A 27,105-nucleotide genomic window follows, 5' to 3' on the forward strand; every position below is an offset into this window, starting at 1 on the left:
CTTGCTGGCTTCCACCCGAGGCTAAAATTCTTAAAGTCACCGCCAGTCTCTGGGCGGCATCAACAGGCATGCTGTGTGTTGTCTGGTGCGATATTAACGGTTGTATACGGCGAAGAAGGTCGTCAAATCGGGCCGCTGACATTCGAAAATAGCGAAAGTGCATTTCCTCATCGAGACGCCTCAGTGGGCGAACCAGTGTGGTAAATTCCCCCGTTCTCATCCTCGACTGGTTCAATGGTCGGACAGACCACCTCCGCAAACGTCTTCTGCGTCGCCTGTACTTCAACATTTGAAGTAACAACATTTGTTGTTCAATATCGATCAGCTCCATCTCCAAAAACAACCGCTCCATCTCAGTCGCCATTGTTGTCTCTGACCGGAAGAAAACCAAGGAATCCGACAAGAGCCCCCCAAAACCATACAAAGACACAGCCACACCCCCCTAGCGGCTTGGCGGTGAATTGCGGAGCAACGCGTTCCCTCGACGCAGAACTACGAATGCTCAGTGACGGCGTAGGGTGTACGCCATAGGTACGGCGTCGTCGCGACGCAGAAGCCTAAACCAAGCTTAACACTGTTGAAACATGACATGGCTCTCGATTATATTTTAGCCAAACAAGGAGGTTTGTGTGTGGCTTTAACTTTAACAGGAGATGCCTGTTATACTTTGATCCCTGACAGCTCGGATAACATGACAAGTGTAATAGATGCGTTAAAATTAATAAGAGATGCATTTGGCCCATCAGAAGGAGCTGGATGGTCAGCCAATTCTTGGTTGCAAGAGAAATTAGGACCACTAGGAGCAGTTTTAGTTCAAATTTTGGTGGCAGTGCTTCTTTCATTGTGCGTGATGTTCTGTTTCTGCACGCTGTTGTTGACCTTTGCAAAAGCCATGATACTGAGATGGGTTGGAGTTGTGATGCCGGGAGAACAAGTTCAGATGCCATTATTAAATAGGAATGACACAGATGATGAAGGAGTGAGAATAGACGAGGAAATGATTGATAAATATCCATTTGGATTGTTTTGATTTCACCAGCAGTGTAGAGTACCCGGCCTCCTGGAGTCCCTGGGAGGGGTACTGGAAAGTGCTCCAACCGGGGACTCCATCATTCTGCTGGGGGACTTCAATGCCCACGTGGGTAGCGACAGTGATACCTGGAGGGGTGTGATTGGGAGGAACATCCTCCCCGATCTGAACCTGAGTGGTGTTCTGTTGTTGGATTTCTGTGCTATTCACAGTTTGTCAATAACAAACACCATGTTCAAGCGTAAGGGTGTCCATCAGTGCACGTGGCACCAGGACACCCTAGGCCGGAGGTCAATGATCGACTTTGTAGTTGTATCATCTGACCTTCGGCGGTATGTCTTGGACACTCGGGTGAAGAGAGGGGCTGAGCTGTCAACTGATCACCACCTGGTGGTGAGTTGGATCCGTTGGCAGGGGAGGAAGCGGGACAGACTTGGCAGACCCAAACGTACTGTGAGGGTCTTGGGAACGTCTGGCGATACCCGCTGTCAGGGAGGTCTTCAACTCCCACCTCCGGGAGAGCTTCGACCAGATTCCGAGGGAGGTTGGAGACATCGAGTCCGAATGGGCCATGGTGGCACGAGAAGGTCCCGGGTTCGAATCTCGCTGCGGGCACTGGGTGTGTCCTCCACCATGCTTCGGTGCCTGCTGCTCGAGGAGGGCCTTTCTGTGTGGAGTTTGCATGTTCTCCCCGTGTTCACCTGGGGTATCCTCCGTAAAAATATACCCCCACTAAAAACATGCAAGAAGATCACCACCTGACCAATGGTGACAGAAGAATGGGTCCCCGGGCGCCGGTCTGGCTGCCCACCGCTCCTGGTCTGCCGCGGAGGAAGGACGACCAGGATGGGTCAAAGGCGGAAGACAAATTTCACCTCCGTGTGCTGTGCGCGTGTGTGTGACAATAAAGGGGAATGTCTCCCCCTGATTCTTCTTCTTCTTCTTCTTCTTTCTCCACTTCCATTGTTGATGCAGCCATCCGTAGCTGTGGCCGTAAAGTCACCGGTGCCTGTCGTGGCGGCAATCCCCGAACCCGGTGGTGGACACCGGAAGTAAGGGATGCCGTCAAGCTGAAGAAGGAGTCCTATCGGGCTTGGTTGGCTCATAGGACTCCTGAGGCAGCTGACAGGTACCGGCAGGCTAAGCGTGCGGCAGCTCGGGCGGTTGTAGAGGCAAAAACTCAGGTCTGGGAGGAGTTCGGGGAGACCATGGAGGAGGACTACCGGTTGGCCTCGAAGAAATTCTGGCAAACCGTTCGGCGCCTCAGGAGGGGGAAGCAGCTCTCTATCAACACTGTTTACAGTGGAGGTGGGGAGCTGCTGACCTCGACTGGGGATATTGTCAGGCGGCTTCGAGGATCTCCTCAATCCCACTGTCATGTCTTCTGCAGAGGAAGCAGAGGCTGGGGACTTGGAGGTCGATTTATCCATCACTCGGGCTGAAGTAACTGAGGTAGTTTGCAAGCTCCTCAGTGGCAAAGCTCCGGGGGTGGACGAGATCCGCCCTGAGTACCTCAAGTCACTGGATGTTGCAGGACTGTCTTAGTTGACACGCCTCGCTCGTGTCTCGACCGTGTCCCTCGCACCATTCTGTGGGAGGTGCCCCGGGAGTATGGGGTTGGAGGCCCTCTGCTGAGGTCTGTGCAGTCCCTGTACAACCAGAACAGGAGCTTGGTCCGCATTGCCGGCAGTAAGTCCGGACTCCGCCAGGGGCTGCCCTTTGTCACCGGTTCTGTTCATTATTTTTATGGACAGAATTTCTTGGCGCAGCCAGGGGCCGGAGGGGGTTCGGTTCGGGAGCCGGCAGATTTCGTCTCTGCTTTTTGCGGATGACGTTGTCTTCTTGGCTCCATCGAGCCAGGACCTTCAGCATGCACTGGGGCGGTTCGCAGCCAAGTGTGCAGCAGCTGGGATGAGAGTCAGCACCTCCAAGTCTGAGGCCATGGTTCTCGACCAGAAAAAGGTGGCTTGCTCCCTCCGGGTCGGAGGAGAGATCTTGCCTCAAGTGGAGGAGTTTAAGTATCTTGGGATCTTGTTCACGAGTGAGGGAAGAATGGAGCGTGAGATTGACAGGCGGATCGGTGCAGCGGCAGCAGTAATGCGGTCGCTGTATCGGTCCGTCGTGGTGAAGAAGGAGCTGAGCCGAAAGGCTCTACGTTCCTACCCTCACCTATGGTCATGAACTTTGGGTCATGACCAAAAGAACGAGGTCCCGGATAAAAGCAGCTGAAATGAGTTTCCTTCGCAGGGTGGCCTAGCACTCCCTTAGAGATAGGGTGAGGAGCTCTGTCACCCGGGAGGAGCTCAGAGTAGAGCCGCTGCACCTCCACATCGAGAGGAGTCAGCTGAGGTGGCTCGGGCATCTCTACCGGATGCCCCCTGGGGAGGTGCTCCAAGCATGCCCCACCGGGAGGAGGCCCCGGGGAAGACCCAGGACACGCTGGAGCGACTATGTCACTCGGCTGGCCTGGGAATGCCTCGGGGTCCCCCCAGATGAGCTGGAGGAAGTGTCCAGGGAGAGGGAAGTTTGGGCGTCCCTACTTAGACTGCTGCCCCCGTGACCCGGTCCCGGATAAAGCGGGTGGAAATGGATGGATGGATGGAGTATAACTGAATGACCGATTGGCACAGGGTCATATAATTAATGAATGTTGGTAATGTTAATTTTAATGGGGTCTCCGTGTCCTGATTGGGTTGAGGATGAGGTGTCTCTGTTTTAATTTAGCAAGGCTTCCTGGTCTTTTTCCCACCTTTTAGGAGGGGTGGTTTTTCTGACTAGGAGGTAACAGCTGACCAGTGGGTTCCCTTAATGTTACACCTACAGAGTCACGAGTTGGTGATTTTGGTTATTTCATCCATAGGATGAAATATTTTCCAGGGATTTTTCTAGAAAAAGAGTGTGGCTGCAAGGAGATCTGCGGGTGAGGCTAAGAGTAGCCTAATCTGAACCTAATTAGCATAGGATTAGTTTATTTAGTCTAAAATAGGATGCAAAAGGGACTCAAAGAGGAACTTAGTTATATTAGCTGATCCCACAAATGTAGTTTTCAAAATAAGACTTTAAAATTAGATATAGGACGGGTTGAAGGGGATTTTGTCAGGCAAGCAGATGTTTGAGATCAATAACCAAAATCATGAATTGATTACCACTTTTTGTCGGGATGCAAGAGGTCCCGAAAGGGGGGAAGATATGGGGTGTCTGATTTAATACATTAAGATGTGATGATTTGTGAATGATTTCAGTTCTGCTTGCAAGCAGTCATTCCCTGGTTCAGGTGATTTTTTGTTGGACATTCTTCAATAAACTTTGTTTTGCTGCCTCTGCATTTGGGTCCAGGCCTTGTCTGTCCTCCAGCCGTAACATATTCAGTATGATCATTTGAAAAACATGTTTTGAACTCAGTCTACTCTGAGCATAGGAGGGTAAAGGTCATATGAGAGCAGGACCAGCTTGAGTAAAATCATATGTGGTGATGTATTTGTAGGGGCTCTATGAGGGCCCCGGATAGACCTGTCAATCCACCAACATGTATAATTACAGACAGCTGAGTGTTCTGAAGACAACAACATCTATGTGCAATAACATCTGTGATTAGTCGAAGTGTGTAGCAGATGTCCTTTATATATCTAGGGATCAAGGAGAGGAGAGATCCGACCTATTTGACCCAGGCTCTCCATCAGACTACCGATGTGAAATAAACATCAGCTGTTTGTATTTAAATGTTGAAAATGTGTGGGACGCCTTCTCTTCTCTGCAACATACAGCACAACATTACTCAGAATATAATTCCTGTATCATTTTAACTTAATTTAATTAAAGGTTGGTAAAAACTTACCTGTATGGACTCCAGCTCGAGGCAGCACAGCCACAATGAGACTTCAAGTACCAAGTGCCAACTTGGAAAGTTGGCTTTCCCACATTTCACAACAAAGAAATAAGAGTTAGCAGAATTGTCGTCCCTTGTATTGAACCCCAACTTAAAGATATAAGCATTAACAACTCACCAAATTGTTTTGGAGCAAACAACTGGCTTGCTTTGTTGTGCTAACTAACGTTATTGCCTTGAATGACAATAATTTATATTTATAACTTTTACCAACTTAAATTACTGTTTTAGGCCAAAAAAATACAAGTTGGCTTTTTACAGTGTACTGCCAGGCAGTGGAAGGAGTCCAGAATAGGGGTAATGGGGTCCTCCTTTTGAGTACCTCTCAGGTGCCTGGCTTCAGTGTTCTAGATCAGTTGCGGGTGGGAGAGAGACAACTGATTAATCCCAGTATACATGGAGCTGCAGTTGTCCAAGTAGGAGGATATAAAGGCATGGATGTTTTTCTTAAGATTTGAAAGAGAGAAACAGCTTGATTTTGACGATAGTATGTTGGTCAGGGAAATAAAAGGCTTTTACGACAGTATTAACTTGCTTGTCAAACTGAAATGCAGAATTAAGTAACACACCAAAGTTTTTGACATGGGTGGGAAGTTTGCCAAGACTGTTGGTAATCACTTTAATGGAGCCAGTGGGGGCAAATAGGACAACTTCAACTTGCCTCTATTCAGCTGTAGGACGTTTTATGCCATCCAACAATTTACGTCCTCAACACATTTTGAACAATTTGGCTGAGGGGTCTTTCAACAAGTCAGAATCTGTAAGCCTTAAAAATGACTGAAATCTTTCCAAGGTGTTGTTTTGGTGTAGGTGGGGCAGAAATTGACTGAGAATACCTTTTGGAGAATGTTTAGAAATAGATCTGTAATTGCTAGGCAAGGAAGGGTCTAAGTTGGGTTTTTGGGAGGGGCAGGATCACTGCATTCTTTAAACAGGTTGGAATGGTACCAGTGGCCAGGGTATCTTGATGAATGTCCCCAACTTGGTTTATGAAAAACTTTTGAAAGTTATTCACACTTACCAGGGGACATATCTAAACTGGTACTCAGGGTGGGACAAATGACAGATGCTGCTAAATAAAACTGAAAAATTTTGAAAGTTGTTGTAAATTAGGTCAGAAAAGTATTTTGCTCTCACAGCCTTAATAGCGTCCTGATTTTCTGAAGCTTGTTTTTCAAAATTTTAAAAGAAATTTGAAGCTTATCAGACTTCCACTTTTGTTCTGATTTTCTGCACTCCCCCCTTAGGGCTCTGGTTTCATTAAGCTAAGACAGACCTTTGTTTTGTTTTGTTTTTTTCAATTTAATCAGCGCAACAGTATCCAGACAAGAAGGGCAGGTGTTATTAAATACGGCAGTACGGTTTACACTTCTCATCTCAGCACTGTTTCTCAGTGCTGAGATGGGAAGTATAAGCCTCAATACTGAGAAGTACAAGCCTCAGTACTGCAAGTTTGGGACTAGCTTTGAGAACCTCAGCAAACTTATTGGCAGTTGAAGAGCTGCTGTAGTGACAGCAAAATACAGGAAGATGAGATTTAGTAGGAGAGAATGGCATGACATGAAGATTGCTAATATGTACATGCAAAACCAGAAAATTGATCATAGCTTGTAATGACAAAAAGATGATTAAAGATTGAGATGCCAAAGTGGAGACAGGAGTTGGAAAAAAAAGGGAACAGAATTTCATGAAAAGAATACCTGTAAAATGTTGCATCCGGTGTCATGGGAAACATTTCACTGGTAGAGTAAAGTGTTGGGTCTGGAGACCACTTTAACAAAATGACTCAAATGCCAAGGCACAGAGGACAAACACAGGAGAGCTATTTTTAACAGTTTTACTCAGTAAACAAAAAAATGAATAACCAAAATCTCTCCCACAGGAAGGTAAAACCATTAAACACAAAAGCACAAGATAACTAAGAGTGTCCCAAAAACAAAATAGTACAAAACTAACCAGAAGTGAGTGTGCATCCACTTCTTCGTCTGAGAAAAATAAAGTTATTTGCTATAATAATTTAATATCTTTATTGTAAAATATGCTACATCATTATAGTTGTTTTAACCTGTCTGATCATCAGACTGCTATGTTTCTTGTGATGTCCGACTTTGAAACAAAGTATCACGTTTCAAAACTTTTCTAGTATCAAGTGACATTTATAATTCCAGTGTAGACATCATCATTTTACAATATACATTTCTCCCAAACAATGCTAGGAAACTATTTGAAGAAAGATGAAATGTAACAGCTGAATATTAGACTAAATGTTTGAAGACAGTATATGCTGTGTATAAATGCTTTGGTTATTCAGTACAGCAGCAGGTGTATATTAGCTGCCCATTCTGTGGTGGGTGGGGTGCTTGTTGCTCTTCCCTGTGTCACTGCCCTCATTAAAGTGGCACAGTGCAGCCCCCTTAGACAATCAAGCTTGCCCGAACACACACGCCACCTATAAATCACCTCTTGAAAATCAATGGGCTTTAGTTAGCCTGGGACTCATTGTGTCCTTGGAAAGGTGTGCGATGAATTGAGATGAAGTGAGAACAAAACAGCAAGAACATCCACCAAAAGAGGAAAAAAACTCCAGAGTGTAGCAGTGATTATGGTTAGACTGAGTTTTAGTGTGGAAGTAATAGTCAAAGCTGACAAATATCAATTTTGCATAATGAAACAATCCATGATGCTGTTAATGTTCCACCCCAAATTTTGCCTTTCTAATAGAAGGAAATATTATCTTAATTTAAAGAAGCATCTGGAGATGATCATAAATAAATGTATGCCTCCTCATAGCATGTTAAGAAGAGAAAAAAAGAAGAGAAGAGACGTATTTTATCATACACAACAATGCACACTACATGCACACACGGCATGCTTAATGTGAAATTATTTCTCCGCATTTGACCCATCCTTGGTCAGTCCTTCCTCCGCAGCGGACCAGGAGCGGTGGGCTGCCAGCCTACAGCAGCACCTGGGGGCCCAGTTCCTTTCGTCACCATTGGCCAGGTGGTGATCTTCTTGCATGTTTTTAGTGGGGGTTTTTATGGAGGATACCCCAGGTGAACACGGGGAGAACATGCAAACTCCACACAGAAAGGCCCTTTTTCCTCGAGATACGGGGCAGCAAGCACCGAAGGCGTGGTGGAGGGCGCGGCCCCGGCGCCCACAGCGCCCCAGACAAGAATCGAACCCGGGACCTTCTAGCTATGAGGTGATGACAGTCACTGTCATGTGACTGTCATAGTGAGTCACTCCCCATAGACCCCCAATTAAAATGCCCAACTTAACAACAGAAATAAATATGTTGACAGCCTGATACAAAAAACTATTTTGTCTGTATAGCTAATTTCCCTGTTCATGACAACTGCAAGAGGGATACATTTTTACATAACTCACTTGTTTTAATTATCAAGGCTTAAAGTTGTTTATAATTATATCTGCTTTGAGTGCCAGGTTTCAGTCACCATTCAGGCTTCATTTGGCCCACCCCAGCTCAACCTATTTGTCAATTTTCGATTAGGCAGGAGTCTGGTGGAGTCAGGCACTTTCAAGATGGCGATGGCTGGAACCACTGTCACTGAGTTTCACAATGTCTCTTTAGAAACCTATGGGTGATGTCACAAAGACTACCTCCCTGTATTATACAGTCTATGATAATATGACATCACCTAAGAATTCTTATCTCCAACTTAAGAATGCAGTTAAAAAAATAAAACATTCCAACAATAATTTGCAGCCACTGCCATTAACAGAAAACACAGCATCCATTTCAACATGTAAGAAAACTATGTACTGTATTAGCAAAAGAAAAAAACACTGTCCATCCCACTTACAGATGGAGAAAGATCTAACAATAAAGACTGATTTCATTTTCTGAAAACAAATATGAAGCTTGAGGCGGCTGTGGCTCAGGAGGTAGGCGGCTGTCCACCGATCAGGAGGTTGGTGGTTCGATCCCTGGCCTCGGCAGTCCACATACTGAAGTAGCCTTGGGCAAGATACTGAACCCCAAAACTTCCCCTGATGCTGTGCCATTGGTGTGTGAATTCATATGTACGTTGCTTTGGATAAAAACGTCTGCCAAATTATTAATTGAAATTGTTAACTGCATCTACTCCTGGACAACCATCTTCCAGTATAACATTATGTAAAGAACATGCATCACCAATCACAGAATGCATCTCATGGGTTTCATTGATACAGATACATTATATTGCCAAAAGTATTGGCTCACCTGCCTTGACTTGCATATGAACTTAAGTGGCATCCCATTCTTAGTCCATAGGGTTTAATATGACATCGGTCCACCCTTTGCAGCTATAACAGCTTCAACTCTTCTGGGAAGGCCTTCCACAAGGCTTAGGAGTGTGTTTATGGGAATTTTTGACCATTCTTCCAGAAGCGCATTTGTGAGGTCACACATTGATGTTAGACAAGATGTCCTGGCTCTCATTCTCTGCTCTAATTCATCCCAAAGGGGTTCTATCAGGTTGAGGTCAGGACTCTGTGCAGGCCAGTCAAGTTCATCTACACCAAACTCTCTCATCCATGTCTTTATGTACCTTGCTTTGTGCACTGGTGCACAGTTATGTTGAAACAGGAAGGGGCCATCCCCAAATTGTCCAAAAGTATGGAATTGTCCAAAATGTCTTGGTATCCTGAAGCATTCAGAGTTCCTTTCACTGGAACTATGGGGCCAAGGCCAGCTCCTCAAAAACAACCCAACATTTTTTTTTTCCTCCCCCTCCACCAAACTTTACACTTGGCACAATGCAGTCAGACAAGTACCGTTCTTCTGGCAACCGCCAAACCCAGACTTGACCATCAGATCGCCAGATGGTGAAGTGCAATTCGTCACTCCAGAGAACACATCTCCACTGCTCTAGAGTCCAATGGCGGCATGCTTTACACCACTGCATCTGACGCTTTGCATTGCACTTGGTGATGTATGGCTTGGATGCAGCTGCTCGGCCATGGAAACCCATTCCATGAAGCTCTCTATGCGCTGTTCTTCAACTAATCTGAAGGCCACATGAAGTTTTGGAGGTCTGTAGCGATTGACTCTGCAGAAAGTTGGTGACCTCTGAGCACTATGTGCCTCAGCACCCGCTGATAGAGCTCTGTCATTTTACGTGGCCTACCACTTCATGGCTGCTGTCGTTCCCAATCGCTTCCACTTTGCCATAATACCACTGACAGTTGTCTGTGGAATATTTAGGAGTGAGGAATTTCATGACTGGACTTGTTGCACAGGTGGCATCCTATCACAGTACCATGCTGGAATTCACTGAGCTCCTGAGAGCGACCCATTCTTTCACAAATGTTTATATAAACAGTCTGCATGCGTGGGTGCTTGATTTTATACACCTGCAGCCATGGAAGTGATTGGAACACCTGATTTCAATTATTTGGATGGGTGAGTAAATAATTTTGCCAATATAGTGTATCTGTCTACACTACACTCACAACACAATGTTAATTAATGTTATTATCGCTCTTTTTGCACACCAACCCAAAATGTCTGGGAAATTGTAATAGATGAACACCCTGTCCCGATCTCTTTGCCTTCTGGGAGATCCCACACTCATCAGTTATTTTCACAAATATCTCAAAACCTTACTTATCATTGTGACCATAGTCAAAAAAACATACTTCTTAACTGAAAATACAGACCCAAACTCTCAATGTCGGACTCATACTTGTCACCTTCCACTTATCCAGGTTGTGGGGGCAGCAGCCTCAGCAAGGAAGTCCAGACAGCCCTCTCCCCAGCTACTTCCTCCAGCCCCTGCTGAGGGATCCTGAGGAGTTACCAGGCCAGCTGAGAGACATATCCATCCAGCATGTCCTGGGTCGGCCCCGAGGTCTCCTCCCAGAGATGTCCCCTGGGGAGCTGTCCAGGAGGCATCCTCACCAGATGCCCAAACCAACTCAACTGGTTCCTCGTGACGTGCAGGAGCATCGGTTCTACTCCGAGCTCCTCACCCTGTCTCTGAGGCTGAACCAAGCCACCCTGCGGAGGAAACTCATTTCGGCCGCCTGTATCTGTCTCTATGTTGAAATGACCTACTTTGTTAGACTATCTCTCAATGGAATGAATCATAGCTAAAAACAATAAACAAGCCAAACAATTCAGTGATACCTAGGAACCTATCCTTGTAAGCCTCAACTTGCAGACAAGTTTACCCCTCTGGATTCCTTCCTTATTATATTTATTTATTTTTTGTTTGTTATACATTACCATGATTCATCTGCTGTCATCACTGTTAACCTTTTTATGATCTATAATTAGAGCATTCACTATTATTATTCTCACTGTTATTATTGCTAATGCTATTGTACGGTTTTATTAAACTAACTGAGTTAATCTAATAACTCCCACCGCACAGGGTGTATGTTGACTGGTGAAACAGTGTCAAACTCAGCTCCGACACAATCTCTGTCTTTTCCAAGGTGTTTATTTTCCTTCATCAGCAACTCCACGCATGCTGTAACTCAGTATAGACACTGATCGTGCCGTCGGTAGTAGCAGTAGGCTACAGAAGCAGGTTATCAACTGAAAAACACAAATGTAAACAAAATCGCTACCTTAATGCCAAAGATACATTATCCATTATGTAACCTTCATACACGAACATTTTTATGATATTACACAAGTTATGATTAACTCACCGGTCAAAACGTGGCATGGTAAGTTACAACAACCACCGACTGAAACAATACATGGTGGACCCTAGAGGGCGCTACGAACTCGCACCAGTATACATAGTATGAACCAATTAACATATTTGAAATAAGGAGAAATCCACACAGCTATTATTACTGTCACCACCACAAAACAGTAGTTCTGAGGTCATCTGAACTCATGAAATCAAAGTAATGTTTCGTATTGTATGTCATGTTGTGTGAGTGTGTTTATCAATCAATTCATAAAATAACAATTGAGAATACTTAGCAGTAGGTTATTCATGACACAACTTAGAATTTTAATGCTTATAGGACTGTATATTTATCTGACATGAAAGATAGAAGAGAGAACATTGTAATTGTTTTTTTGTTTATTTTTTTTTTTAAACATTTAATACAGACAGCCTGTGATAAAACTGAAGCATGAATTTAAAAAATTGACTCATACATGACTCATTGAGTCATACATTTTTGCAGCAGGCTGAAAAGCAATGGACACTTGAAAACTTAACAAGAACATGGAATTGGTGGTACACTAAGGTTTGAACACAAGAACAATTGAACTGAGTCTGTTTTTTCTATTTCACTCTATTTTACAGATGTGTAGTTGAGATGAAAATGAAGGCTGAGTTCAAACATGATAGTGGTCCAACCCATGAGTTGAGTTCTGAGTACTCACATAACAATGTAATAACTACTGACGTTGGAATGCCTGCATGCAGATGGGTGTCATAGCTGGTGGGATCCCGTTGCAAGATGGTCTCTAGTTTTTCTATGACATTATAAAAAATTCTTAACTGTGTTTTAAGTCTAATTTGACCAATAATCACTTCTATGTCCAAGCACTGTGGCACCAAGACACAAATCGTTAAGAAGAGTTGAAAAAACAAAAAACATAAACATCCATATGGATTCAGGCACAATGGAATACAGTCAAAACAGTGTTGAACACTAGATATTTAGAAACATAATTGACACATTTCCATGTCATAGTTTTTCATAAACAAAAAATAAAGAAGAAAAAAAGCACATGCAGTGAGTTTGGCTGGCTGAGCGAGTTTTCATCTCCATCCTTGGTCTTTATTTATTCTTGGCAGCAAGTGGTTTGCGGCTGATCTTCTTACTCTTATCATTGCTCTTCTTTGGAGGTTCTGGGTTGGCCTGCATATGTCTGCCATAGAGACTGAGGAGGAGAGGAGAGAAGACATGGGGAAAGCAGAGCAGAGGGGAGGACAGCATAGGAGAGAACAGAGGAGAGGAGATGAAAAGAGAGAAAAGACTTCATTCAGTATGCACAGATACAATAACTACTGAATTCTCTCACACACATCGGTGTGTCTGCATAGCTATGCACTGTGTATGTTTCAGAGGAACACAGACTCCTAAAAGACTCACAACCAGTTCAAGAAAATATGAATATCCAGACCAATGGAATCTGGTCAGTAGGCCTTTAGATGATCACTGGGTCTAATGACTACACATGTTCAGTGGGGACTTTCAGTAATCTTATCAATAAACCATCCTTAGAAAATTGTTAAACCACTCATACTGTACTATCCTCTTCTCTGCTGTCCTTCTGTATGCTGAGCAAAAGATGCTGCTTCTCTGGGCCCATGCATGCATTTTGCTAAGGAATCCATTTTCACTGGAACATTCATCCATGTATCAATTTCTCTGTCTAATGCAGCAATAGAAATAACACAAAATGACTGCTTCTGTGCTTATACGTGATCAGAGGGAGGCAAAGCAAAAGGTTTGACATCAAAATTGCTGCTTCTTATTTGTAATGACTCTTCTCTGTAGTGGCCCCATCGCCATAGATTTAGCTAAACAGCTGAAGGTGGATAAATTACAATTACAATTAGTCATTTGGCAGACACTTTTATCCAAAGCAATGTACATATGAATCCACACACCAATGGCGCAGGATTGGGGGCAGTTTTGGGGTTCAGTATCTTACCCATGGATACTTCGGCATGTGGACTGCCGAGGCAAGGGATCGACCACCAACCTCCTGAGCCACAGCCGCCCCAGCTAGATAAATGTCAAAGTCTGGTCAAAAACAATACTTGACCACAATCACTGTGATCCTCGTTACTCTTATGTACAAAGACAGACAGACAGACAGACAGACACACAGACAGACAAACAGACAGACACACACACACGCACACACACACACACGCACACACACACACACACACACACACTTCTGTCTGTCACTTTTTCTCTCCCATGGGTGTCTATTGTACGCAAAGAAGGGAGCGAGAGAGCTCAGTGGAGTGGAAAAGACTTTTTCTTCAGCTCCGTGTCTCTGTCCTCCTCCCTGCAGCCTGTTTCATATATAATTGTGTCTTCATTTTTCCTCCTCTCATTGTATTCATGCATAGCCTGGTTTTGAAACAAATTTACTGACAATGGTGAAATGTTGGAGCCTACCAGTGAAGTGAATGATCCACCAGTGGTGAAGGATCTAACAATCAGATTATACAATAATGACCAAGTAGATTGTATAGTATTTGTACAGAGTTCGTTAAAACAGTTAAAATATACATGACTTGGCTGGCTGACTGCTTGTTGAATAGAATGAACGTGAATGTCAACACACTGTTAGAATATTTTACAAATTTAAAAACATGAACATCTATGTACTAATTAAGAGAATACTAATGTGTCTGTAAGAGTTAGAATGATTTTTGTGGCTTTGAAGGAACACTGTCTGCAAAAATAACCATGATGCTGTCATAATGATGTCATCAGGGACAGAGTTTCATCACATGGTGCAATGACAATCACCAGATGCTCAATATCAGCAAAACCAATGAGACTGTGGTGGACTACAATGCTTCAAATATGAATGTTCCTGCAAAGAAGCGACAAATTGACAAGTGTGGATGCGTGGACACCTTCAAGCCAGGAGCACAGAAAATCTACACAATCATCACAGTTTTAAGGTGGGCACCAAAGATGTGAAATGTGTAACATGATAACAGTCTGCCCTTCCTTTTCATCATCGATTCAATATTGATCATTCTTTTATAAATCTGTCTCCCAAGTCCCCCAACTTCACAGAAGAGATTGCCCATTCAATTAGTAGTCTATCCAAAGTCTCACTTTGACATTCAGATGTTTCAAGACAGATGTTTCAACACAGGTATGTCCAGGCACTCATTTGGGCGCACCCGGGCAGAGTACCGTTATCTCGTCCAAACATACAGAGAAACTCCTCTGTTGAAAACACTTTTTCAGCCTTTTTTTCTGCTTGCTATTGTTCTTATCTCTTATAAAAGGATGAAATGCAAATAAAACAGTAAAAGAACACCTCGGGCTGGTCGACAGTGTCTTCTGTGAGCGCTCTGCCTATTCATGTGTAAATGAGACGGTGCGGTGAAACTAACTGCAGTTGCACCAGTCAAAGCTCAGAACCCAATTGGTCAATTTTGATGATTGAGCCCTCTATCAACCAGTCAAGAGATTGGAAGGGCAGTGCCCAAATTCACCATAGTAACACCAATGACAATCCAGACGGAAGTAACCCCAGAGATAGTATATCGCATGAAGAGCGCTCCCTCAACTCTAGAAACCCCCTCCACTTTATGTAAACAACCAGGACCTTCGTGATTGATCTCAAACTAACGCGAGTCATAGGAGGAGACATCAGCAGCATTTTTTTGAGCTGGAATATAACTTTTGATCACAAAACAGCAAAGGTAAGACATACTTTATGATTTATTGAAGTTTTTTTCTGCTACTGTTTGGCTGCTAGCTCGCCAAGTTTCTGTTGCACAGTGAGGAGGCAGACATCTTCGTGATCATCAGACTCTCTGCTTTCACATGATACCAGGCTGGTGTGGTTTGCATGAAGTGGTGAAATGAGCAGACACTCTAAATTGGACATACGCTATTTTCGTCTTTTTGTTACATGAGCATATAATTTATTGCTGTGTGAATTATGTTTCATTTGGGTGGCAATGCTTGATAGTCACTTTTAGCTGAGTTTCTCCCCATTATTCTGATATGCTACAAGTTAGGTTTGGTGCGTCCTAGTGTGAGCATTGACCATCTGAACTGCATGCATTTCACGCTGCCCCCTGTACAGGCGGCACTCATATTGAACAGCTAATTGGTACAACTCTGGCTGAAGTGTTTTCTGCTCAGTATTTCATACCTGGAATCCACTGTCTTGATCATCTGCTGAAGCCTTCGTTTTCTACTGTGTTAAGTGGGACCATGTCTTTGGCTAGGTGGATAGTGATAGAGTTTGTAATCTTGATCCACCATTTGCTTTTTCTGTCGCAGGGAGTCCCTCTAGCAAACATGCCTTGAAGTGACATTTGGCTCAATTTTTCTTTTTCTTTTCCTGTGTTACCTGCTGATGTGGAGGGCGCTGATCTCAATTTCACACATTCTTGATATTCCAAGACGTGCTTGCAGCTAAGGTGGTGGAGCAAATTGCTCGTGTTGCCAACTTTAGCCTGACACTTGCCCTTTTTTTTTTTTAAACCAGAAAAACAACTGACACAGCTCCTCTTTTTGGCACAAGTTCTTCTATGTCATCGTGTTCTACTAGTTCTGCAGCTTTGATTTTGGAATTTTCAATGTCTATCCCATCTATCTTCACCGTAACACCAGAGCACAGTTTACCCTCATCACGCCCTGCACCATGCGTGTTTAGAAGTGCAACATTGAGTCCCGTCTGAAACAGCGTTGCGCAGCGTTACGAACATTGTGTAATCACATTCACCGGTGTGGCGGTATATTAAAATTCATAACTAAACTTCAGAACTAAAATACACACCGGTATTTGGTGTGAACTGATATACCCCCCAGCCCTACCTAGGGCCACACTTTTATAAAGTCTAGCGTGCTTGCACATGCGTATACTCTCTCTCACAAACACACACACATACACACACTCACTCACTCACTTACTCACTTACTCACTCACACACACTCACACACACACACAAACACACACAAACACACACACACACACAGAGAGAGAGAGAGCCAGTCTATGGTTAAAGTGTCTTGTATTCTCCTCTTCCTGCCTCCATCCCATGTCAACATTATCAGCTGGGAATTAAATGCTGCCAAACCCCTAACATCTGCTGCCTATCAAAACCACACCAGTCCTACAGCAAAGAAAGTATCAATGATACAGACAGACAGAAGAAATAGAGAGCGCAAAGGAGAGACTGAGATATAGCCAAAGTAAGAACTGGTTAGCTACACGATGCCATTACTCATGAGCGCTTGCTTCAAAGGTGGCTGTTTACCTTTGAGGAGAAGCTCACTATAGCAGCTCAATACAGCAGATCTACAACCCTGTAAGCCATCTTGGCTAATTTTCCACATTCCTCTATCTTGGAGACGTCTGCCCATTTGTAGTTTAAGATGCACCAAATCCCTTCCACCTCACCCCTTATGTGGATGTCTGTAGTCTGCAGGGATATATATTTGACAGAGAGAGAGAGGTTGAGACAAAATGGACTCTGCAGATCCCCCCTGCAGCTGAGCTGCTGAGACCCACAGAAGAGTGTGAAACAGGCGCAGGGTGCTGGGCAGCTCCAAAGAGCAGTAGTGTCTGGAAGCAGCTGGACCTTGGAAGACTTGACAGTTAATAGCCATGTCAGCAGGATGACGCTTGGAATGTCAGTGTCTGTCTGCTGGCCAGTCTGTCCACCACTTGTACAACTCTTCATTGTGCCACCTACAGAAATTTTTGGACGACTCAGCAGTGGTGGGGTGTATAAAGGATGGACAAGAGGAGGAATACAAAGCAGTGGTGGACGATTTTGTGGAATGGTCTGGTAGAAATCACCTGCTGCTTAACGTGGCCAAGACCAAGGAGATGGTTATTGATTTCAGAAGGAACAGGATGACCACACAACCACTGTGAATGTTGCAGTGTGCTGGGGAAGCAGCATTGGAGCCAGCGACACCAACAGACTGAACAAACTGATCAGGAAGGCCAGCTCCGTTATTGGCAGCAAACTGGACACTTTTGAGGAGGTGGTGGAGAGGAGGACACTGGACAGACATGGATAACCCTGAACATCCTTTTCACCACCTCATGGAAAGACAGCAGAGCTCCTTCCCCAATAGACTGCTACAGCTCCGCTGTCACAAGAACCGCTTCAGGAAATCATTCCTGCCACGAGCCATCACACTTTACAATTGTAACTTAAACCTCACAAACCTCAATATTTTACTTATTATCTGCACTACTGCACATTCTGCTTATTGTTTACATTTATTGATCACCCGAAACTGCACACATTTTTTGATGTGAATATCTGTTTATATTCTTAGTTATATTTAATTTTTTTTGCTACTTTTTGTTACTGTTTAAATTCTTGTATACATTTTGTGTTGTCTGTATGTTTGCGACTGCAACAAAACAATTTCCCAAATTGGGATCAATAAAGAAGCAGTCTAAAGTCTAAAGTCTTAGTCCAGATTAAAATATCTCAACATCTACAGGATAGATTGCCATGAAATTTTGTGCTGACATTTATGGTTCTCAGACCACGTATCCTACTGGCTTTGGTGACCCCCTGACATTTCTTATAGTGCCACCATGAAGTCCACATTTATGGTTTCAAGTGAAATGTCTTTACAACTGTTGAATAGATTGCTATGGAATCATGTCCCTCTCAGGATCAATTCTACTTAATCTGGTAATTCCTTAACTTTTCATCTAGTGCCATCAACGAGTCAAATTTTCAGTTTGTCCAATATTTTAATTCATGACCATATACTTGCCAAACAGATGTTAGGATTCTTATACATTAAACTAAGCTAGTAAATGGTGAACATAGCCTGCTAAACATTAGTATGTCAGATTTGTTATGGTGAACATGTTTGCATGCTATTGTTAGCATTTAGCTCGAAGCACAGCTACCCATTTACTCTCAATTCACACTGATCGTCAACTGTGGGGAGGTGAGAAAGGAACCAGAGTTTGAACTTCTCTCTCAAGTTCTCTTTCTTCATTCTTTACACAACTATTTCTGTCATATTTCATGTGAACAACCAAGTGCAACACTCTGAATGTCTTCAGTAGAGACTGTCACAAAAAATGTATTCCTATATTTGCTATATTTGTTTCCTGACGTGGTCGCACAACACATCATACAAACTAGTTCTTTTCTACCATAACCCAGCCAGAATGTTGGAAGTGTGTGTGTGTGTGTGTGTGTGTGTGTGTGTGTGTGTGTGTGTGTGTGTTTGTGTGTGTGTGTTGCTTCCAAAGTAATCTGACCATCTGGCAAGCACTTTTGATGAAGCTGACTGGCAGCTTAAGGACAGCCATAGAATCTCTACCATGGTAGCAGTCTCTACACAGTTGTTGACTGCAAGAAACAACAAAAAAAGTCTTCATCTACTCCCATCATCTTTCAAGACCCAGTGGATTAACTTTTTGATGGAAATGTCCCTGTAACAACTGGAAACCTCTTATGTATATGCGCAATCATTTTATATTGGACTGCTCTCTCAGTGAGGACCAGTACAAAGCTAAGAGCTATGCATAGTAACATAGTAGTGTTCTTGGCTGCACAGACCAGAATAAATCACTGTATCGGTCCCCAACCTCAGAGGATGGAGAAGTTGAGTGGATAAATCTATCTTTGATGGAAATGTGAAGGAACTGCCCCCAGAGCGATCTTGGAAATCAAACTTGTAAACTTTAACTTTTGCCATGTTTTATATTGTTTTACAATTTATTTTGTAGGTTAACCTGTTGAACTTGGCCATAGCATGTTGTGCAGCTATTGAGGCTGGGGCAATGTTAGACTAATATTCATAAATAATTAGTAGTAATTGGTAATGATTAGTAATATTGAGGAACAGTTCATAGAAACTATGTGAATATTAACCTCATTTGAAGCTAACTAAATTATTAGACTAGTACGCTGGATCACCATAACTTTTTCTTCATGCTGCTTTTTGTGGAAGTTGATATTGACAGGGCGAGCTCAAATAGTGTAAGCTTTGTTTGATATAGAAGCCTGTTCCGCTCTGGGTTCCTTGCCAGTATGTGTGTGTGTGTGTTGTTGCTACATGTAAATTTTAGTTGACAGACGTGCCCTGAACATAAAAATACAACTACATGTGAAAAAGAAATGGTTGAACTGGAGGAAATCATTTGCTTGGCAATGCTGTGTAACTTTGATTAGCACCCAGCAGCTAGCTTTCTCAGACCATGAAGGTGCAATGTTAGTGGCTCCCTGTTCAGTAAGGCTGAAACATGTGCAGTGGTGAAGTCTGTTGTTCAGAAGTGATTATTGCAGCAATACCCATGGTAGAAGTGGGTTACAGTGATTCCCTGGTTGCAAAAACACAGGCAGAGCTGAAAACACGTATTGCCTGCTCAGGTATGTGGGAGCTGCCAATCAAAGCAGAGGGTCTTAAAGAGACAGGAGCTGAAACAGGGAGTCTCAGAGTGAGGATAAGCAGGTGCTGCAGCAGTGCTCAGTATGATAAACATAAGTGTTTTTTTTATGTTTTTTTTTTTTTTTTGTACCATTTATGGCTATAACTAAGTTCTCATCTGTAGTCCCTGGGCAGATGCCACTACTGATGCGCAGGTTAAAGAGAAAAGGATGAGTTGTAGTAAATCAACACCTTACAATTTATGCAAAACATAAATAATTAGATTCACCTTCCTAAGATTTTGTGCCTCTGCCAACCAGTCAAGTTGCAGTTCACATCAAAGTCTGTCTAGACTTTATATGTTGTGAAGACTTTGGTAAAAAAAATTGTTTTTGAGATTACAGTGACCTTGACCAGAGGGCGTTCCTGCGATATCATGTCACCCAGATTGGGATGTATGCATGGGACAGATGGACAACTGACAACATTCCCCCGGCCATGGCTGTCCCTGGTGCAGAGGCATAAAGAAAAACACCATATAAAAAACTAAGAAAGAAAACAACTACCCTGAAACATACAACTGCACAACAATATCAAATTCCCACTATGGTTCACACTAAACATTCAACAATCCCAGTACAGTTCAGTACAAAAAATTACAAATCAAAAAAAAAAAATCAAACACTCAGTACCAATACTTGCTATATTCAGTGTCTTACGGCTGACTGACTGCAGACTGGATCATCCTGCAACCATGTTTTCAAACTAACTTTAAAGTGTTTCCTTAATATACTGTGCTCTATGGTAGTAGTACAGAATTTCGCATCCAGGCTGCCTTGACCGAGAAGCAGTTTTGCTAACATTATAGCATGCCAACTTCCTGATACAACTCTGAAACTTTTGTGCTTTGCCTTGCACTTATGCATAGCTTCACTTCTTTTAAATTGTTGTATTTTAGTTGATTTTATGCATTCTATGTAATTTTAATATTTTATTCTGTGGTTTTATGCAGTCTTTATTGTCCAGGTTTTTTTTTCTCCATCTTATTTTACATTCATTTTTCTGTTTTTATGTACATTCTGTCTTTTCTATGTAAAGCACTCACTTGGTGCATGCGATTTCTTTCTTGTAAAGCACTTTGAGCTGCAATTCCTGTATGAAAGGTGCAGTACAAATAAAGTTTATTATATCATTGTTGTTGTTGTTGTTGTTGTTGTTGTTGTTGTTGTTGTTAAACAACAACAACAATCACAAATTTCAAAATGAGCCTATTTAACTCAAGAAATTTTCTTGCATTTTACGTGCATAATTATAGTGACTGTGTGTCGGGCCAAACAGCAGGTGACTTACCAACTCACTGGCTCATGAAGCAAAGATGGTACTACAACAGTCTGGTTCTTTTATAATGTGTTCCTATCATTGTAACAAACTGTTCAAATTCAAGACAACCAGCCATAGTACAAAAGTTTAATGAACATAGAGGAAGAGATAGCTATATGCTTAGGAGAACAATAAGAAGAAAAAATCCAAACCAAAAAGTGTGGACTGGATTTTTTTCTTCTCTTTCACTGCGTTTTATTTTTCATAGCTGCCCAGGTTTTACTGTGCTATATAACCTGTTCACACAAAAACACCAATCAGAGGAATACACAAAACATGGACATCAATATTTCAAGTAATACAAACAAAACCGGAATATATTAAAACTGTTTTTCCATCCATTACACCATCTACATTTTATTTTGGAGATATCATGCACAGGTGGCTGTAGCTCAAGACATTGAGCAGGTCGTCCATCAATGAGAAGGTAGGTGGGTCGATCCGTCTGCATGTCGAAGTGTCCTTGGGCAATATACCAAACCCCAAATTGCTCCCTATGTTGTGTCATCTGTGTAAATGTGGCATGTGTTGGAAAGTGCTTTGAGTGGTTAGTGTAGACTGGAAAAACACTATATAAATGCAGTCCATTTGCTCAAGTTGCTGCCACTGTATACAAGGGTGCCATTCGATTCATTACAAACTGCCACACTAACCACTCTGAGTTATATGAGAATGTCTGAGAATCACTGACATCTACAGCTCTGGAAAAAATTAAGAGACCACTGCAAATTTTTCTGAAATCAGCATCTGCATGTTTGACAACCATTCGATTTCAGTATCTGTTGAATTCCAATACAAGCACACATCATTCTACTGAATGAGGTACTGATTAGGTGATCACCTGAACCAAATCTTATTTAACGAGAAAAAGTATAAAAATCACTGTCCTCTTGCAACAGGACCAGTTGGATGGCAAAACAGTGCTAGTAGTACCTCAAAAGTACTTGGAATCAAAAAATAACTATTGACCATGCCAAAAGAGTTGAAAAGAAAACTTTTGAGTGAGGAAAAAAAGGGTTCAAATCTTGGCATTACTGGCAGAGTGATTCAGTAAGTGTTAAGTTGCTTCCATCCTTAAAAATTTCTAAGACGGCAGTTCGTAAGACGTTGGGGACAACAAAGCTACAGACCGGCAGACGGCGAAAATGACTCTCCACTGACTGGGATGACCATCAACTCATCCGAATGTCACTCAGTAACCGTAGGAAAAGTGACAAGTGACCTACAAAAAGAATGGCAAATGACAGCTGGGGTGACGTGCACGGCGAGAACAGTTCGAAACAGGCTCCTAGGGGCAGGGCTCAACTTGTGTAAAGCTAGAAAAAGCCCTTCATCAATGAAAAGCAAAGAGCCAGGCTGAGGTTTGCCTAAGACTGATGAGTCCAATTTTCAGCTTTGCCCAACACCGGGTCATCTAATGGTTAGACGGAGACCTGGAGAGGCTTACAAGCCACAGTGTCTCACACCCACTGTGAAATTTGGTGGAGGATCTGTGATGATCTGGGGGTGCTTCAGCAAGGGTGGAATCAGGAAGATTTGTCTTTGCGAAGGACGTATGAATCAAGCCACATACAAGGTTATCCTGGAAGAAAACTTGCTTCCTTCTGCTGTGACAATGTTCCCCAACTCTGAGGATTAGTTTTTCCAGCAGGACAATGCTCCATGCCACACAGCTAGGTCAATCAGGGTGTGGATGAAGGACCACCAGATCAAGACCCTGTCATGACCAACCCAATCTCCTGAAAGACACCCCATTGAAAACCTCTGGAATGTGATCAAGAGGAAGATGGATGGCCACAAGCCTTCAAACATAGCTAAGCTGGTTGAATTTTTGCACCAGGAGTGGCATAAAGTCACCCAACAGCAATGGGAAAGACTGGTGGAGAGCAGGCCAAGACGCACTAAGTTAAAACATTAGTGCCGTGTTGTTTAAAAATGAATATGAACTTGTTTTCTTTGTGTTATTTGAGGTTTGAAAACACTTTTGTGTTATTTTGACCATTTGTCATTTTCTGCAAATAAATGCTCTAAATGACAATATTTTTATTTGGAATTTGGGAGAAATGTTGTCAGTAGTTTATAGAATAAAGCAAAAAAATGTTCATTTTACTTAAACAAAATACCTATAAATAGTAAGATCAGAGAGACTGCTAATTTTGCTGTGGTCTCATAACTTTTTCCAGAGCTGTAGAAGGCATCATTTGACCTATGATTCAATTTCTAAGGCTTTTTTTTAAATCTAATTTGCTGACATATTAAACACCCTTATTTGAGTTTAGAGCTAATAAGACACCACATCACAGAATAGGTTAACTTTCAAGTTTCCAACTCTGAACTGGGAGGAACTGGTTTCCAGTAACATGCGCTTCCCCTGAGGGCTTTTGAAGTTGTAATTGTTGCCATTTTTAATATTTATGAATATGTCACATTGTGACTGCATTGGCTTGTTTTGATGCTGCATACTGTATACTGAGTATCATTTGTTATCAGGCGTCTCTTGCAAAAGAGATTTTGATCTCAATGAAACATCCTGAAAAGCACTGAGATTACTAACCTAAATCCCTATATTACTGAAGACAAATGGAACTCCAAAAAAGTAAAATACAGACTTGTATGCAATGCCAGAGACACTCAAATTCTTCCTGTCCCATGTATGCTGACATTCATTCTTTTCCTTATTTAAATTATCAGTGCCCCACCTCTGCCTTCTCTCATTTCTTTTAAACAGCTCCAATCATCTCAGGAGATCAGGACAACTGTTGAGCATTAAGCAAAAAATTGTATTAAAGAATAAGGGGGAAAAGTGAATATTAGTCATTTTCTCTTTCTTGATATCATTAATGCCTTATTTCTATATGGTGATTTTTTAGATTTTTTTTTTTAGACTTTTAGATTTTTTTATGTCTTGTATAATGAGAAAGGAGGGGATTTAATTTCCCTGTTAATTTAATTTCTGTAGGTAAGACATAATAACATCAACAAAGATATTTACTTTTTGTCAATATATGTCATGCCATTACAGGCGGAAGGAAACAGAGAGAACAAAAGCAGATGGTATAATGAACAGACAGTGGAGCTGCTAAAGGAGATCAGGTCTTTGTTGATTGATTGTGCGTGCTCCTTTCAAAAAAGCAAGATTATCTATTTAGTCAATAAGTGGCCAGTGCAGCACACTTGGTGCTGTCATAACAAGCTAGTATTAGCATAATTGTGGGTTTGCAGCATTGATGGATGAGTCAAGGAAAAGAAGGATGTGGAGGGAAGTGGAGGGGAATGATCAGTCAATGTGTCATAAAAGAAAAAAATAAATCAATGTGAGTAGGGGAGAATAATGCAGCCTAATTGATGATTAAGTATTCACTTAAAAAAAAAGGGAAAAAAGTTGGAAGTCGCTGTTTATTAATGGTTTTTACTAATCTCTTTTCACTACAAGTATGTGGAGCATGTATTGCTCTGTTAAGTCACACAGACATACATCTCTTGTCTGACAGTTGAGGACTGACATGGAGCTGAACATGAACAGAATACTGATGACGATAAGAGAAAAGGGAGTGCCACTGTGACGTGTCTTATTCCAATACTGAACATGACCAGAAAAAGAATAAAGTTTACAGTCTAATGGGTCTGGCTGGTGTCACCTGAGAGAGGCTGGTCTAGCTAGAGCAATCTGGTATACAGATTTTGGTGTTTCTAAGTCACTAATCACCACTTGTCTCTCACAGGCGTACTGCAGGGATCACAACTATTATGCAGTTTTGTAGGTCCACAGTGTGTGTGTGTGTGTGTGTGTGTGTGTGTGTGTGTGTGTGACAGATCTCTTTCAACAGTGTTACTGCTAGAAAAAATATTAAACCAGGTGCAGCCAGGCAAAACGTGGAAGAGGCTGAATACATTATTAGTAGGAGGAATACAGAATCAGCAAGTGGAACTTTGGCAAGCTTCAGTAATGACCAATCACATGAGCTCCTCAAATCCTATTTAAAAGCAGCAACAGGTGATATCAGGGAGAGAGGGTGAGGTGTCTGAGAAAGAAGCTCACCTCTATGAAGTACTTCAAGTTCCAAAATACAAATGCACAACACCTCAAATATGAATATACATCATCCCAAAATATGCTGTCAGTGTTAGGATAGAACAGATAACTGATGTATGCTGGTGCCACAGCTGGCGGCATACTGCTGGTTATAGTTGTGTGAACAATTAGTATAGAGTAATTACTGAAATACGTACAAACTTTTGCAGTTGTGCTCCTCTTTGACTTCACACATAAAACAAAAAAAACAACAACAACAAAAAAAAAAGGTATCCCAAGTGGGAACTTGCATTTGCTGGCACCTTTGTGCAAACCAAACCATTTTACAGGGAGAAAATGCTTTTACCTACTACAATAGTCAGAGTGCATTTACATACACTGACTACACCTGACTTAAATTTAGTCATTGCATTGCATGAGTCTGGCCTATACCAGACATACCTTTTTTATACTATATTTTTTGTGTACTTTAATAGGTTAATAGATTATGCTTTTATTAATATGCTGTGTTAAATGCACATTGATATCTCCCCATTAATGCATGTCCATACAGCAGGTCCTGTGTGTGTACATGTGTATTTGGGGCATATGTAAATTAAAAATGACATCAGAGTGAATTTCCCCAAGGACATAAATAATCAGTCTTCTTCTTCTAAATGTTTGTCCTGCATCCAGTTAACTTCTGTTGTAATGACATTACAGTACCTTAACTACAGTGACAGAAGTAAAATAAGCATCTTTTATTTCCATTATATTTGTACGTAACTTATACTTGTACGACAAGCCAGTCAACTTGTATATATGCTCAAAATTATAGCATTTATAATTTTTCACATCTAAAATACATTTTAATGAGCCTAATTTTCTATAGCCTGTTTACCGCAGTGAAGACTCTATTCATATCACATTACTCAGCATTGCATTATCTTGAGTATGACAGTGTAACCTTGTAATACATTCTGTTTCCTGTTCTTCTGTACTATTCTCCCAATATCATTCTATGTACACAGTCTGAGATCTGGAATAAGCAAGGGCTTTTTCCTATCTTCATCTTATTTTAAATTTATGACATTGTAAAGACAAACACACAAGACATTTAGTCCCACTGGTCTTCTACTCCCTTTCTTTGTGTACCCAATCAGCCACAACCAATCAAAACATATGCACAAACACATGCAGATACATACACACATGCTCAATTAGAAAAACTGATTCATTATGCTTTTACATGAGCAATACAGAGTGCTAACAGTTCTAGCTACAGATCAACATACAGATTTCCCATTTCTTTTAAGTGTGTGTATATGTGTGTGTGTGTGTGTGTGTGTGTGTGTGTGTGTGTGCAGCTCCAGTGATGAACTGTTATGGCCAATTAAATGCAGAAGAAGAGAGGCGAATGGATTCAGATTCCTGATGATGTCTTTATGGAGCACTGCTATTCCACACGGCTTAATTAATCATGGCAAAGTTCTGTGTGTGTGCATGTGTGCGTGTGTGTGCAAAGAGACTAAAAGTTGGTATTTGCTTTCTTTTACCCATGTGTGTATGTGTGTGTGTTACAAAGTTAAAAATATGTATGAGTGCTTATGTGATAAATGCACAGGGAGGCCAAAGGCCATTGATCTGATGGGGTAGCCACCTCATCTTCAGAAGAGCTGCCGAGCAATTTAGCAGATTCTTTTACAAGAAGAGAGACATTAGTAGGAAGGAGAA

At 42.1% G+C, this 27,105-nt stretch overlaps 1 protein-coding gene across 3 annotated transcripts in view; it reads right to left on the minus strand.

Moving 5' to 3' along the window:
- Window positions 1-11,953: 11,953 nt before the first annotated feature.
- Window positions 11,954-27,105, minus strand: part of rsu1 (Ras suppressor protein 1) — a 95,687-nt gene continuing 80,535 nt past the window's right edge. For all 3 annotated transcript variants that reach the window (XM_076721409.1, XM_076721410.1, XM_076721411.1), the window contains exon 9: window positions 11,954-12,783. In XM_076721409.1, coding sequence (XP_076577524.1) covers window positions 12,681-12,783 — 103 coding nt within the window. In that variant the 3' untranslated portion in view covers window positions 11,954-12,680. The remainder of the gene's footprint in view (window positions 12,784-27,105) is intronic.

This window comes from Chaetodon auriga, chromosome 21, assembly GCF_051107435.1.
Source record: "Chaetodon auriga isolate fChaAug3 chromosome 21, fChaAug3.hap1, whole genome shotgun sequence".
In the NCBI taxonomy this organism is placed as follows: Eukaryota; Metazoa; Chordata; class Actinopteri; order Chaetodontiformes; family Chaetodontidae; genus Chaetodon; species Chaetodon auriga.